The following is a 17,081-nucleotide window of genomic DNA, read 5'->3' as shown; positions in this document are numbered from 1 at the left end:
CACAATGATCACACAGTCATCCCCCCCACCCCTCCAGTGGTGTTACTGTATAATGTCCCAGCATTCCCAGCAGCCACAGTCTCACCTCTCCACTCAGCAGCTCCACCATCTTGTTGGTGACTTCTAGGATCTTCTCTTCCTCCATTTCCTCATGTATCAGGGGCCCCGGGATTGGGCTCAGGGTTCTTCCCCATCCTTCACACCCAGGGGCCCCACAGCGCCCACTAGAGGACTTCTTCACTACTGTGTAATCCTGTGTATGGAGAGACACATTACTATCACTCCATCCATTCCCAGAATCCCTCACCTCCCCAGTCCTATCCATCTGTTATTCCATAGATAAGGATGTCATGATGACATCACTCCCAGAATCCCTCACCTCTCCAATCCTATCCGTCTGTTATTCCATAGATAAGGATGTCATGATGACATCACTCCCAGAATCCCTCACCTCTCCAGTCCTATCCATCTGTTATTCCATAGATAAGAATGATGTCATGATGACATCACTCCCAGAATCCCTCACCTCCCCAGTCCTATCCATCTGTTATTCCATAGATAAGAATGATGTCATAATGACATCACTCCCAGAATCCCTCACCTCTCCAGTAAGCAGGAAGAGTATCTCTATTGTGAGGTTTATTATCCTCTCCGCCATCTTGTCTCCATCTCTCCCCATGCTTCAGTGGTTAATCTGTTGGATTATGCCTTAGAAGCCTAAATGGAAACAAAATAAACCAATGTAAAAACATACAATTAGATGTGTTAGGAGGGTATTGTGCCCCCAGATAGAAAAAACATCAAAACCTACTTACCTAGCCCTATTCCCTCACCGATTTCCCACAACCTCGGGTGACCTACACAGGGGGACAGGGGCTAGGTCAGTCTGTACCCCCTTCCCCCAGCAGCATAATTTTTATTCTAGGGTCAGAATACCTCTTAAGGGTATAAACCCACTTGCCGGATCTGCAGCGAGTCTCCTTGCTGCGTTTTTGCAGCGAGACTCGCTGCAGATCCCGGCCCTATACTTTCAATAGCAGAGAAACTCGCAGCGATGTACATCCCTGCTGCGATTTTGTCTGCAGCCCGCCCCATTAACCCCCCGGCCGCCGGACATTATACATTACCGGGTCCTCGTTCCTACTTGCTTCGGGGCTCCCGGTGTCTTCACGGCCCGCCCGGCCAATCAGTGCGCTGCGGCAGGGCAGCGCACTGATTGGCCGGGCAGAACGTGCCGGGAGCCGCCGAAGCAAGCAGGAGCGGGGACCTGGTAATGTATATCCTGCCCGATCGCCCTGCAGCCCCGATCGCCCCGCTGCCCCGGCCGCCCGATCGTCCCCCCCGCAGCCCCGGCCGCCCGATCGCCCCCCCGCAGCCCCGGCCGCCCGATTGCCCCCCCGCAGCCCCGGCCGCTCCCCCGCAGCCCCGGCCGCCCGATCGCCCCCCCCGCAGCCCCGGCCGCCCGATCGCCCCCCCCCCCCCGCGCAGCACCGATCGGGCGCCCGGGGCTGCGGGGGGACGATCGGGCGGCCGAGGCTGCGGGGGGGCGATCGGGCGGCCGGGGCTGCGGGGGGGCAATCGGGCGGCCGGGGCTGCGGGGGGGCGATCGGGCGGCCGGGGCTGCGGGGGGGGGGGGGGGGGGGGGGGCGGGGGCGGCGGGGGGGGGGGGGGGCGGCCGGGGCTGCGGGGAGGCGATCGGGCTGCTGGGGCTGCGGGCGGCTGGCTGGAGCATATACTTCACCTGGTCCCCGCTCCGGCTTGCTGAAGACATCGGGAACCGCCGGAACCGGGATCAGGTGAAGTATCAGCTCCGGCGGCCGGGGGGTTAATGGGGAGGGCTGCAGACAAACTCGCAGCAGGGATGTACATCCCTGCTGCGTGTTTGTCTGCCATTAAAAGTATAGGGCCGGGATCTGCAGCGAGTCTCGCTGCAAAAACGCAGCATGGAGACTCGCTGCAGACCCGCCAAGTGGGTTTGTACCCTTAGGGAAAGTTCAGACGTATCAGATCCGCAGCGGATTTCTCGCTGCGAATTCGCAGCGAGACCCGCTGCGGATCCTGTACTGTGAAGCTGAATGGGTCCCATACATGTATGGGACCCAGCCCCTTTAACCCCCCCCCCCCCCGCGGCCTTGAGCATACATTACCTGCTCGGCACGCGGCTGTATGTGAGTCACATGTGGGGGGGTTAATGGGGCTGGGTCCCATACACACTGCGTGTATGGGACCCGTTCAGCTTCACAGAACAGGCTCGCTGCGAATTTGCGGATCCGGTACGTGTGAAACTATACTTACACATTTACTGTCAACTCCTCCGTCCTCTTCTCCCGCCACCATTTTGTCGCGATGTCGTCACAAGCGAGGGGCGGGCCTGGTCTTCCTCTTCTTCAGTTTCTTCCTTTAAAATGAATGGGAGCATGAACGAGAGCGAAAAGGCTGCCGATGCGCATGGCTTCCAGCTTGCTCAGCTCTGATTGGCTTAGCAAGCTGGAAGCCATGTGATGCAATCCAGCCAATGAAAAGGCAACCGGAGCGCATGCGCATCGGCAGCCTTTTCGCGCTCGTTCATGCTATGGGAACCCGGAAGTAAAGAAGATGTAAAAACGCGTACGGGGTTGACGGGGACTGCGGACGGCGGGAATTTTAAATGGCGATCGACTCAGGAGGGATGGTAAGTATAGGATCTGTGTCTGTTAGTATTTTGTTTTTTTTTGTTTTTTTCCTGATGCCAAAGTTGTCCTTTAAGTCATGTGATTTCGGGGGGGGGGGGGGGGGGGGGGGGGGGGGGGGGAATACTGATGATTTTGTGGAAAAGCACCGAAAACAGAGCCTGCTGCAAGTTCAAAAAACTGCAAACACACTGAAAAAAAACACAACAAAAAACAAAAACGTCCTGTGGGTATTGCGCTTTATTTTTCCACATTGACTCTCCGCTACCATCTGACCACAGCGTTTCTAACCCCTCAAAAAATTGGCGTTTTTAGTGATGTTTTTTTTCCCCCTGAAGATACATGACGTCCCAGTCCATGAAAGCAGAAAACCCTTTCAGGCTATGTTCACACACAGTAGTTTGATCAGTTTTTCGGTCAGTATTTGGAGCCAAAATCAGGAAAGGATTGCACAGTTTCCCTGCCTTCAACCCACTCCTGGTTTTGGTTGATAAAATACTGTGTGTGAATATGGCCTTAAAGCTCAAAACCACCCGGTCCTGAAGGGGTTAATATATATCATCAAGGCTGAGTTCACACTGCGTTTTCCGTTAGTTTAGTTTTAATGTACAGAACAATACGGTCAGCCCCATACTCCTGCACATCTGTGGATTCTCGTATCGGCCGTGACCTCCCGACTTACCCTGTAATACACACTGGTCGCTGGGCAGCCTTTTGTTTGCAGGTGCTGTCACATGATTGGTTATAATTAGTGTTGGGCCCCGCCCACATTCTTTGGTTTATGCACCCACTTTGTTTCTTTTTAACGTATACAGACGTGACCCCCAACCTTAGACTTCCCTGCGGAGACACCACACATATATATATATATACTGTACCTCCACCTGCAGAGCTGTACAGGAGCCGTGCGCTTCCCCAGTGCTTCCAGGACCTGCCATGATGTCACAGTCATGTGATCAGTCACATGATCAGGGGCTGCTGCTCAGTGTATGCAGGACTCTGCTGTGCTGGATGAGCTGAAGTGATGTGTATGCAGCAGAGCTGTGTGTGTGTGGAGCAGAGCTGTGTGTGTGTGATGTGTGTGGAGCAGAGCTGTGTGTGTGTGATGTGTGTGGAGCAGAGCTGTGTATGTGTGATGTGCGTGGAGCAGAGCTGTGTATGTGTGATGTGCGTGGAGCAGAGCTGTGTATGTGTGTGTTATATATGCCTGCAGCAGAGCTGTCTGTGTGTGATGTGAAAGAAACAAGATAGGAAGATGAAACTTTACATGTATTCCACATCCTCTCCACTGATGTCACACACTTCTTACATATCGATATTCCAAGTTCTGTAGGCCCTGCAAAAAGAAGGCTTTCGGTTGTGCCCCAAACCAGTCACCCGTGGAAGCCATGGCATCAGAAATGGTGTGACATTTGGTTCCCTTGAGGTGTTTCTTCAGGTTTGGAAACAGATGATACTTGGAGGGAGCTAGATCTGGTGAATAAGGTGGGTGGTCATCCAGCAGGAAGCCTAGCTCCACCAGTTTTGCCGTGGTCGCTTGTGCAGTGTGAGTTTTTCCTCATTCTTGTTGTCTAAAAGCTTCTACTCTGGGTCCACTCTGACCACGCTCTGCTCACTCTTCCCCCTCCCTTTGAAGACACAGGACATGTGATCACCTCTCTGGGGGCTGGGTTAGCTCTCTATTGACTTGGTAACCTGGCCCCCAGTAGACATGATCGGTATCATCTCCATGCACCTGTGCTACTTCCATAGGCTTACATGTGTCCCTGAGCCTAGGTTCCTGTAATATGAAACGGTATAGTTCTATCTCTGCTTGCTGTCAGTGAATGCAGGCATATGTAGCTGTCTTTGTGTCACAGCTCTGCATATTGAAAGTGTTATAGATGTTCTTAATGTGTGGATGGAACTAGAATCTTTTCATTCAAAGTCAGCAAGCAGAGATCTAAACCTACACTACACCCCCCACCCCCCAGTATACAGATGCCCGTTATGCAGCACATAGCTACACCATGCATGCGTCAGCTCTGCTACATCATCAGCTACTATGGAATACATACTGGAGTGATGTGATGCAAAATCTGTGTTTACTGTGCAATAGTAGTGACAGCAGTGGGCAGGAAAGAAAGCTAAGGGGGCGAGTACATAAATGGACCAACCGGAGATGCATGATGGGAAATGTAGTTTCTTGGACGGCACCATCCTGAATACAGATCAGCTTTTAGAAAAACCTGTAACTCCTGATTCCTATACACCCATTTCTTTACTGCCAGTTGACATCAAGATAATAGCTAAAGCTCTAGCCACCCGGCTGTCTGGGGTCATATCCTCTCTGATACACCCTGACCAGACGGGGTTTATCCCTGCAAGATCCACAGCTCTAAACATACGTAGACGGCATCTGCAGATACCTGTGGATAACCCAGGGGCCCCGGTTGTTTGCTCATTGGAAAATGCCTTGACAGCATTGAATGGGCATATTTATGGGCTGTCCTGGAGAAGATGCAGCTTGGACCGGTATTTTTGTTGTCCCTCCAATTACTATATTCTGCTCCGGTGGCTCGTTTGCGTATAAACAGAGGATTGCCCCCAACTTTTCCGCTCCATAGGGGGACGCGGCAGGGATGCCTGATATCTCCATTATTATTCGCATTGGCTATAGAGCCTTTGGTGTCCCTGCTACACTCCCACTGGCGTTATATGCCGATGACTTACTGTTTCCTCCTCCTCCCTTTCTACCACAATGACCATCATGAATGAATTTGGAACCTATTCGGGCCTTAATGTAAATTAGGAAAAGTCAGTCATTATGCCTACAGACTTGGTAGATAATCTTCAGCCATAGCAACGTGCTCCTGCCTAATGTGAATGGTGTTCTAGGAGAGCTGACCACATTTGTCTTTTTTTTCTGTGTTCCAGATGGGGGAGTGGCTGCCTCTACTTGGTCGTGCACTCCACCTATCCCACCCAGGTGGTGTAATTATTTTTGCCGGTATAAGATGGATCTTGCATGCCCAGATCATAGGCGTATTTCATGCCATGGAGAGGCCATAGTACAGTGTAGGACTGCCCCGGTATGAGGCCACCGTAACGTGGTGGGGCAGTTTACACCATTTTCAAGAGCCTTATTATTTTTCTGGGAGTTTTTTTTAGCAGTTGGGGGGGCTGCTTTTAACTATTTTCATGTCTGTAGTGGGTCTGTATCTTGCCATTGCGGTGAGCTGTTGCATCTTTCTGTGTTTTTGTGTGTTTGCAACTTCAGCCATAGCAACGTGCTCCTGCCTGGTGTGAATGGTGTTCTAGGAGAGCTGACCAAATTTGTCTTTTTTTCTGTGTTGGTAAACAATCTGCACCCGGAAGCGTCCGGGAACCGGGCACTGGAGCACCGCAATGCGGGACCCGCTGCTGGAACTGGGGAGGTGAGTGGATGTTTTTTCCCTAGGCCACCTCCTCCCCGGTCCCAGCACAAAACTGCCCCCCCCCCCCCCGCTGGAGTACCCCTTTAAGTATTTGGGAGTACTTATTTCTAGTGACATTAGAGCTTATGAAAAACTAAACATAATACCTTTGATTTGTAAATTCCAACAGAAACTTGCCGTTTGGCGCAAATTACCATTGTCGGTGGTGTGCAGAGCAAATCTTGTGAAGATAATTTGGATGCCGCAATTATTGTACTTCTTGCATAACACCCCGGTATGGCTTCCTTTCTCACAAGATTCATGCTCTCTTCTGTTCACTGATATGGGGCCCCCAACATCCACGCATTAGATTAGAATAAATGCAGAGAGCGAAAGATGACAGAGGTCTAGCAATCCCTAATGCAGCCATGTACTTCTTGGCGGCCCAATTACAACACTTTAGGGCAGAGGTCCTCAACTGGCGGACCGCGGTCCGAACCCGGACCGCGGAGGCCAGCTGTCCGGACCCCTGGTCAGACCTCCTAAACGCCCCGGATCCGGTCCGTCCCGGGGCGGTTAGGAGGTCCGGCTCCGCACCGCACTGCCTCCCGCCCCATAGGCGTACTGTCCTTAGATGTCAGTACGCCTGTGGGGCTGGGGGCAGTGTCGGTCCGGCCCTGGCTGATACGCGCTCTCTAGGGATGTCCCAGGGATTCCCTAGCAGAGCGCGCACCACAGACCTCAGTGTACGCTGCCGGCCTGTCCTTCCCGGAAGTGCAGGCCGGCGGCGTACGCTGAGGTCACTGATGCGCGCTCTGCTGGGGAATCCCCGGGACATCCCTACAGAGCGCGTATCAGCCGGGGGCCGGACCGACGGGAAGAGACGAAGCCGCAGCGGGGAACGAGGTGCTAGGTGAGTTGTTTTTGTTATTTTTTTTTTTTCTGTCTGGGGGGCATCTACAAGGGGAGAGCGCACAGGTGGACTATATACTACAGGGGGGACCTCACAGGGGGCTATATACTACATAGGGGGCTATATACTACTGGGGGGAGCGCATAGGGGGCTATATACTACAGGGGGACCTCACAGGGGGCTATATACTACTGAGGGGGCTATATACTACTGGGGGGAGCGCACAGGGGGCTATATACTACAGGGGGGACCTCACAGGGGGCTATATACTACTGAGGGGGCTATATACTACTGGGGGGAGCGCACAGGGGGCTATATACTACAGGGGGGACCTCACAGGGGGCTATATACTACTGAGGGGGCTATATACTACTGGGGGGAGCGCATAGGGGGCTATATACTACAGGGGGACCTCACAGGGGGCTATATACTACTGAGGGGGCTATATACTACTGGGGGGAGCGCACAGGGGGCTATATACTACAGGGGGGATCTCACAGGGGGCTATATACTACTGAGGGGGCTATATACTACTGGGAGGAGCGCACAGGGGGCTATATACTACAGGGGGACCTCACAGGGGGCTATATACTACTGAGGGGGCTATATACTACTGGGGGGAGCACACAGGGGGTTATATACTACAGGGGGGACCTCACAGGGGCTATATACTACAGGGGGAAAGCACAAGGGGGGCTATATACTACTGGGGGGGACCTCACAGGGGGCTATATACTACTGGGGGGAGAGCACAGGGGCGCTATATACTACTGGGGGGAGCTCACAGGGGGCTATATACTACAGGGGGACAGCGCACGGGGGGGCTATATACTACAGGGGGAGCTCACAGGGGGCTATATACTACAGGGGGGAGCTCACAGGGGGGCTATATACTACTTGGGGGGAGCTCACGGGGGCTATATACTACTGGGGGGAGCTCACAGGGGGCTGTATACTACTGGGGGACAGCGCACAGGGGGCTATATACTACAGGGGGAGAGCGCACAGGGGGGCTATATACTACTGGGGGGAGCTCACAGGGGGCTATATTCTACAGGGGGAGAGCGCACGGGGAGGCTATATACTACTGGGGGGAGCTCACAGGGGGCTATATACTACAGGGGGAGAGCGCACAGGGGGGCTATATACTACTGGGGGAGCAACAGGGGGCTATATACTACTGAGGGAGAGCGCACAGGGGGGGCTATACACTACTGGGGGAGCAACAGGGGGGCTATATACTACCAGGGCAGTCACCCCCTTTGTACCTAATATCAAAGGCCTGGTGAGAGAGAAAAAAAATGCCAGTTTTTCCGCTAATAAGCAGCAATTCTGTATATAAATAGTTGAACGTTTGTGACAAAGTAACAAAACACGTTTCCTACTGATGTTCAGCTCGGACCTTCACCTGACAATAGACCCCGGTAAGTGGACCTTCACTAAAAGTTGTTGAGTACCCCTGCTTTAGGGGATGAAATGCATGTGAAGCAAGAGACCAAAACAAGGTGCTTATTGGACGTCATTGGACTTTTTTTTTTTAAATGTTAGAAGCCAAAAGAATGTTATTACTCACCCTACAAATACCAACTTTATTGCTTATACTTAAGGTGTGGTGGAAACTCAGAGATCTCTATGATATCACAAGATATACACCCTACATGTCTATTTGGGACACCCCATGGTTAGGGGAGTTACACTTTTTGGAGGGGTTTTCCACCTGGAGAGATGCGGGACTTCGGAAAATTATGCAACTGTATGATGGTAGGCAGCTGAAACGCTTCGATCAATTACAAAGTCAATTTGCTCTACCCCACACCAAATTCTATAAATATTTGCAACTACGTCATGCATGTGAAGCGGAAGGGGAGATACTTATATCAGAAGTACAGTATCTGCCCCCAATGAATATCGATAGGGAATCAGAATCCACTAAGCGACTTATTTCTAGTTTATACCAACATATTATTTCTAAAGTTCCCACTAACATTGAGGGAGAAATCAAATATGCAAAAGAACACTCCAGAGACACCATTACAGGTTTCAACGTAGTGAACTAGCCAAACCTTCTCTCTGGGAAGGAACAACCCAGCCAAGGAATGTCTCCAGTTAAGGAAACCACCCAAGCAAGGTATCCATCCACAGACAGCTGTTTCGGGGTATTTGTCCCTCATCAGTATGGAGTAGGTTTCTGGCTAGTGGGAGCAATGCTAGTACGTAAAACCTACTCCACACTGATGAGGGGCAAATACCCCGAAACAGCTGTCTGTGGATGGATACCTTGCTTGGGTGGGAGAAATGGGAGGCAGACATTGGTCCTACAGAAGAAGGCCAATGGAAATAACAATTGGAAATGACACCTAAACTGTCCCTAGGGGAACAGCACCGTCTCTCACATCTATACCTGTTACATCGTGTGTACCGTACACCGCAGTTTTGTCTACCGTATGAATGTCCGGGATACACCCATGTGCCCAAGATGTCATATTCATGAAGGGGGTCTCTTACACATGTTCTGGCGCTGTCCCAAACTATTTCGCTATTGGAGAGGGGTGGCGTCAGCTATACATAAAGCCTATTCGGTGCAACTTCAGCAATCCCCGCTGGTTTATATATTGGGATATGTAGATGATCTAGCGATAGTGGAACAAACTGCAGTGGCTCGTATCTTATTTATGGCACGTAAGCTTATTGCCAAACACTGGCTTGATGAGACCCCTCCCTCAATAGCGGAATTTGTGGGAAAGGTAATTGGTTGATCGGCATTGAGAAATATGCATACAAGAAACGGAAAGCCACCAAGAAATTTGACAAGATTTGGGGTAAATGGATGGCTACTCCTGATCTTGCACCCCCAGATTCCCGCACATTAGCCATATTTCCTGTATGCTGTGATGACGATTTGTGTTTTGTTTTTTTAAGTTGTCAGCTGGTGGGCACTAGGATTGTCTCAGTTTGGACTCTCTTCCGGTAGACTGGAAAACAAAGATAATTTATGGAATTTTCTTGTAATTAGAGTGTTGCTTCATATGTTTTTCTACCTCGTTCTGAGGAATGGAAGGTTTTGGGAGGGGGCTGGGGTGGGAATGGGTGGAGAGGGTATGGACTCTTAGGGTTTTTTGTTTGTACTGGGAGATAATTCAATAAAAAGAGATTTAATTTAAAAAAACAAACAGACCCTGGACTGGAGACGGGTCTCTCTCATTAGAAGCTCCAGGTCAGACATGAATTCCCTTGGCACTGCTGCACACTCCTGTCACCCTGGTCACTCATTGCTTCTATAGGGCTCATGCACACTGAGCAAAAGACTAGGAATTGAAGAGGAATCTGCTCTTAAAGGGGTATTCCCCCCAAATTTATTTTTGCATTAACCCCTTCCCCCAATATGACGTCCCGGGACGTCATGAAAAGCAGTGGCAGAATGCATCATGACGTCCCTGGACGTCATGCCTTCCCTGCCTCCCCCCTCTGTCCCTAGGTGAGATCGGGCAGCAGGAGGAGGCTGTGTCACACAGCATCCTCCTGCTGCCACTGCCCGGAGGGGAGCCACGCTCCCCCCCGGGCAGTTAACCCCATAAACGCCGCGGTCAATGCGACCGCAGCGTCTATGGGGAGATTCAGTGTCCCCCGCCGATCGGGCGGCGGGGGGAGGCTGCAGAACGCTGCCTCCCCTCACCGCCACTAACAGTGTGTCCCCCGGCCCACCTCCCCTCGTCCTCCGATACCGGCGGATCGCCGCTACTACCTCTTTAGCGGCGATCCGCCGGTACCGGGCATTACCGGCGCCGCCGATAGCTTTCATCTCCCCCCACCGTGAATCCACGGTGGGGGGAGATGAAAAATGTCCCCTCAGACCCCAGATCAGCCCCCCGATCAGACCTCAGATCCCCGTACCCGGGCGGCCATCAGATCCAAGATGGCCGCCCCCATCCCTGCGATGTTTGTTCGCAGGGATGGATATAAAATAATGATCAAAGCCCCATGCTCTCCGCCACCGGAGGTAGCGGAGAGCATGGGGCAGTGATCGGGGACCCCCCCGTGTGGTCCCGGAGCAGGCGATCGGCGGTATATACTATATACCGCCGATCGCCTGTTCCCAGTGCTGCCGGCACTTTTTATCCCCTGTCACCATAAATCATTGGTGACAGGGGATAAAAAGTGTCACCGTGCCCACCCCCAAGTCGCCCCCCCACCCCCCCAGTCACCCCCGTCCCCCAGTCACCCCCCCTTTCCCACATACGTTACCTGATCCACGGAGCTCCGTCCTCCTCGACGTCCAGGCTGATTCTGAAGTGCGCATGCGCTCCAGAAGCAGTTAGCTCTGAAAATTTAAAGTGACAGAGACCAATTTGGTCTCTGTCACTGAACTATGATTACTGTGATAGAAAATATCACAGTAATCATAGTAATACAGTGATAATTAATGTATAAAGTACAAAAAGTGAAAAACATACAAAAAAATAAAACACACACTTTTAATTATAGTAATAATTGCAGTTTACTCCCAGATTACCCCTAACCACCGCACGTTGCCCATAACCACCGCACATTGCCCATAACCACCGCACGTTGCCACTAACCACCGCACGTTGCCACTAACCACCGCACGTTGCCACTAACCACCGCACGTTGCCACTAACCACCGCACGTTGCCACTAACCACCGCACGTTGCCACTAACCACCGCACGTTGCCACTAACCACCGCACGTTGCCACTAACCACCGCACGTTGCCCATAACCACCGCACGTTGCCCATAACCACCGCACCTTGCCCATAACCACCGCACCTTGCCACTAACCACCGCACGTTGCCCATAACCACCGCACGTTGCCTGTAACCACTGCACGTTGCCTCTAACTCACACACGTTGCCAGTGACCCCCTCCAGATTGCCGTAACCACCCAAAATTACATGTACCCACCCCTGATTACCTATAAGCACTTCCGTTTATCCGTAACCACCGCAGATTGTCTGTAACCCCCCCAGGTTGCCCCTAATCACATGTAATTCCCCCCAGATTGCCTCTGACCACCGCACGTTGCCTCTGACCACCGCACGTTGCCTCTGACCACCGCACGTTGCCCCCGACCACCGCACGTTGCCCCCGACCACCGCACGTTGCCCCCGACCACCGCACGTTGCCCCCGACCACCGCACGTTGCCCCCGACCACCGCACGTTGCCCCCGACCACCGCACGTTGCCCCCGACCACCGCACGTTGCCTCCGACCACCGCACGTTGCCCCCGACCACCGCACGTTGCCCCCGACCACCGCACGTTGCCCCCGACCACCGCACGTTGCCCCCGACCACCGCACGTTGCCCCCGACCATCACACGTTGCCCCCGACCACCACACGTTGCCCCCGACCACCGCACGTTACAGGTTCCCATCCCAGATTACCTATAAGCACTTCAGTTTATCCGTAACCACCCCACGTTGCCCGTAACCACCCCACGTTGTCCGTAACCACCTCAGGTTGCCCGTAACCACCCCAGACTGCCCGTAACCACCCCACGTTGCCTGTAATCTCATTTTTTTTTGTATTTTAGTAACTGCGCTATTCTAATAACCATTACTAGCTGCGGTTTTGCTCCAGCAAATTGGCGCTCCCTTCCTTCTGAGCCCCGCTGTGTGCCCATACAGTGGTTTATGCCCACATATGGGGTACCGTTGTACTCAGGAGAACCTGCGTTACAGATTTTGGGGTACATTTTTTCTCCCATTCCTCGTGAAATTGAGAAATTTTAAACTAAACAAACATATATTGGAAAAATTCGAGTTTTTCATTTTTACTGTCTTATGTTGAATACTTTCCTCTAATACCTGTGCGGTCAAACCGCTCACTGCACCCCAAGATGAATTCTTTGAGGAGTGTACTTTCCTAAATGGGGTGACTTTTGGGGGGGTTCTCTTCTGCGGACACTACAGGGGCTCAGCAAACGCACCTGGCGCTCAGAAACTTCTTCGGAAAAATCTGCACTGAAAATGCTAATTGGCGCTCCTTCCCTTCTGAGCCCGGCTGGGTGCCCATACAGTGGTTTATGCCCACATATGGGGTACCGTTCTACTCAGGAGAACCTGCGTTACAGATTTGGGCATGCAGCCTCTCCCCTGTTCCTAGTGAAATTGAGAAATTTCAAACTAAACAAACATATTATTGGAAAAATTCAAGTTTTTCAATTTTACTGTCTTATTTTGAATACTTTCCTCTAATACCTGTGGGGTCAAAATGGTCACCACACCCCAAGATGAATTCTTTGAGGGGTGCACTTTCCAAAATGGGGTGACTTATGGGGGGGTTCTCTTCTGCGGACACTACAGGGGCACTACAAACGCACCTGGCGCTCAGAAACTTCTTCAGCAAAATCTGAACTGAAAATGCTAATTGGCGCTCCTTCCCTTCTGAGCCCCGCTGTGTGCCCATACAGTGGTTTACGCCCACATATGAGGTACCGTTGTACTCAAGAGAACCTGTGTTACAAATTGTGGGGTGCAGATTCTCTCATGTTCCTTTTGGAAAGGAGAAACTTTAATCTAAACATATATATTATTGGAAAATTAAAATTTTCGATTTCTTTAAGGCCTAATTGTGAATACTTTCCTCCAGCCCCTGTAGGGTTAAAATGCTCATTATACCCCTAGATTAATTCTTTAAGGTGTCTAGTTTCCAAAATGGGGTCACTTATGGGGTTTTACAGCATACAAGCCTCCTAAATCAACTTAAAAAAAGAACTGGTCCCTAAAAAAAAATCAGTTTTGGAAACTTTCACAAAATGTGATAATTTGCTAATAAATTTCTAAGCCCCATAACAGCCTAAAAAAGTAAAATATGTTTCCCAAATTATGCCAGAATAAAGAGGACATATTGGTAATGTGATTTAGTAACTAATTTATGTGCTATGACTTCCTTTTTTAGAAGCAGAGAATTTCAGAAGTTCATAAAATGCAAAATTTTCAAATTTTTCATGATATTTTGATGTTTTTCACAAAAAACACACAAAGTAGTGACCAAATTTTGCCACTAATATAAAGTGCCATATGTGACAAAAAAACAATCTCAGAATCGCTAGCATACGTTAAAGCATCACTGAGCTATAAGAGCATAAAGTGAGACAGGTCAGATTTTGAAAAATTAGCCTGGTCATTAAGGCCAAAACAGGCTGCGGAGGCAAGGGGTTAAAGAGTCACTGTCGTATTTTTTTTTTTGCAGAAATCAATAGTCCAGGCGATTTTAAGAAACTTTGTAATTGGGTTTATTAGGCAAATATGCCATTATCTGCATGTAAAAAGCCTTTTCCCAGGTCCCCCCCTCCTTCCTCTTTTTCATCCACTCCAAAAAATCTGAAAATTGTGACTTGTTGCAGGAGACGTCCCCTGTCTGCTCTAGGGAGAGGGGAGGGGGGAGGAGGAAGGAGGGAGTTAGCCGGCAGCAAAAAGCAGATAACAGAGGATTACAGGCACGGAGCTGGGTGACAGCTGTAATCCGAGCTCAGACAGGTCACTGGTGATGGTCAGAAGAGATAACAGGTGAGGGATTTGTAGATTAACTCTTTGTTGTCCTGTTTTGGTCTTTTCTTTAGCTCTCTCCATAGGAGAACAATGAAGACAGGGGGGAGAGCTTCAGACTGCTTTTTAATGATAAAAATGCATTTTTCGGATAATAAACCCAATTACAAAGTTTCTTAAAATCGCCTGGACTATTGATTTCTGCAAAAAAAAAATTCACGACAGTGACACTTTAATACACTGCCCACCCGTAGCTTTCCATCTTTCCAATATACAGTTATTAAGGATTCTGCACAGTTTTGCTGTTATCCAGCTGCATTCACCCCATGGATTGCATAGAATCATCAGACCTCAGTCCACTCCGACACGCTCCCTGCTCCTGGCCCCCACCCTCTGTGTCGGCATCACGTGTCCTCAGTCCCAGCACAGTAAAGTGACTGAGAACACTGATGGGGTGGCTGCTGTTACAGAGGGAGACAGTGATCAGCGCAGCTAACAGCAGCCACCCAGTCGCCCCCAGCCCAGAGCTCACCCCCTGTGTCCAGAGCCTCAGGGCTGTGTCCAGCACTCACCCGCAGCACACAGCCCCCCCGCACCGGCGATCGCCCGTGGCTAGCTCCGCCCCCCGCAATCGCCCGTGGCTAGCTCCGCCCCCCACAATCGCCTGCGGCTAGCTCCGCCCCCCCCCGCAATCGCCGCCAACTCAGCTCTGCTACGCCGTCACCGCCAACTCAGCTCTGCTACGCCGTCACCGCCAACTCAGCTCTGCTACGCCGTCACCTCCAACTCAGCTCTGCTACGCCGTCACCTCCAACTCGGCTCTGCTACGCCGTCACCGCCAACTCGGCTCTGCTACGCCGTCACCTCCAACTCAGCTCTGCTACGCCGTCACCTCCAACTCAGCTCTGCTACGCCGTTACCCCCAACTCAGCTCTGCTACACTGTCATCATCTCCTTCATTGTCTCAGCTCTGCTACTTCACCATCATCAGGCATAAGCATTGCATGATGGGAAATGTAGTTTTCTATCTTGGTTATAGATCGGCTTTTAGAAAAACTTGTAACTTGAGAACGGCAGCAGCTAGAAAGACGGGAGACGTCTCAAAATACTCAGAGGGACTTGGTGAGTAAGGCCAGCTAGGTTTGGGAGCATTAAATTTTTTTTAGCTCTTGGGGGAATACCCCTTTAAATTCAGCTTGAAATTCCTCCCGTAAAAGAATGAACAGAGCAATGTCTCATTGTCAGGGGCGGTTTAAGGATACCATGGGCCCCTTGCTAACCACGCTCCCTCTAGCCTTGTCCCAACCCCACTAAGCTCCGCCATACAGGAGGCTGCTGCTGTCTATGGGACACTTCATCTGATAATGACAAGGACTTACAGGAGGCGGCTTCTCTCCATGAGGACTTACAGGAGGCGGCTTCTCTCCATGATGACATTTTGCTAAATCAAAGTTGATTGTTTTTCCTTTTCCTCTCCATCTGGCTCCGGCCATCATGAAGACTTCCCCGGCCATGACTCGTCACCACAGGATCTGCCAGAGACATTTTAGACTCTTCACTCCAGCATCATCCTCATCTCTATACAAAGTCCACATCTGCTTCACACAGTTACCGTGCTCCCCCTGTGCCCCATATAAGCCCCTCTGTGTAGCATCCCCTCCATATATATAGCCCCTTCTGTGCTTCCCCCCCAGCCCCCTCTGTGCAGCATCACCCCCCCAGCCCCCTCTGTGCAGCATCACCCCCCCCCAGCCCCCACTGTGCAGCATCACCCCCCCAGCCCGCTCTGTGCAGCATCACCCCCCCCAGCCCCCTCTGTGCAGCATCACACACCCCCAGCCCCCACTATTACACAGAACGATAATCGGACGAATTGGCCCTATCCGGCCGATTATCGTTCCTTGTAATAAAGACAACGATCAGCCGATGATCGTAGTCATTGGCTGATCGTTGATATAGGTTCTGACCTATAATCGCCGGGCGCCAACCGCATACCGCTACGTGCAATAGCGGTGCGCGGCCGACGCTGATGATTAGCAAAGAGGAATACATTACCTGTCAGCTGAGAGGCCGCTCAGCCAATCACAGGCCGGGACCGCCGCAGCCAATGATTGCATGAGCGGCCTGTCAGCTGACACAGGCCGCTCTGAAGCTGGAGCGCGGGACCCGGGGAGAAGCACAGAGGAAGAGGAGCCCTGCAGCCTGCATAGGTAATGTATACAGTTTAAACAAGGGCTGCAAGGAAATCGTTAACGATGTCCCTGCAGCCCTTGCTAAACGATTATTGGGCCATGTAATAGGCCCAGTAAACGACCACCGATCTAGCAGATCGGCGTTCGTTTACAGGTATTATTGGGCCCCTATCGGCCCGTGTAATTCCACCCTTATCAAAATTGTCACTTGCGATATGATGGATTCAGTGACATTCTAGTTATTGTTGGGGTTTAGAGACCCCGACCGATCAAACCTTTTATGACTACTGATATGCCTTTCATGGTGGTCATTAGGAGGCCCGACACCTTGATGTGGTGAGGCCAGAATAAACCTCCTCTGCTGGATACTGTACTATAAAAGCAGACTAGACGGACATCTTCTCC

General features: G+C 51.3%; 1 protein-coding gene across 1 annotated transcript in view; it reads right to left on the bottom strand.

Annotated features, from left to right (window-relative positions):
- Positions 1–17,081, bottom strand: part of LOC138786649 (uncharacterized) — a 55,890-nt gene that overhangs the window by 17,461 nt on the left and 21,348 nt on the right. The window contains 1 exon segment of the mRNA XM_069963628.1: positions 3,979–4,142. Within this exon segment, the coding sequence (XP_069819729.1) occupies positions 3,979–4,142 (164 nt within the window).

This window comes from Dendropsophus ebraccatus, chromosome 3 (assembly GCF_027789765.1).
Source record: "Dendropsophus ebraccatus isolate aDenEbr1 chromosome 3, aDenEbr1.pat, whole genome shotgun sequence".
Lineage (NCBI taxonomy): Eukaryota > Metazoa > Chordata > Amphibia > Anura > Hylidae > Dendropsophus > Dendropsophus ebraccatus.
The sequence above is the reverse complement of the archived record's forward strand: the minus strand, read 5'-3'. Positions and strand labels throughout refer to the sequence as shown.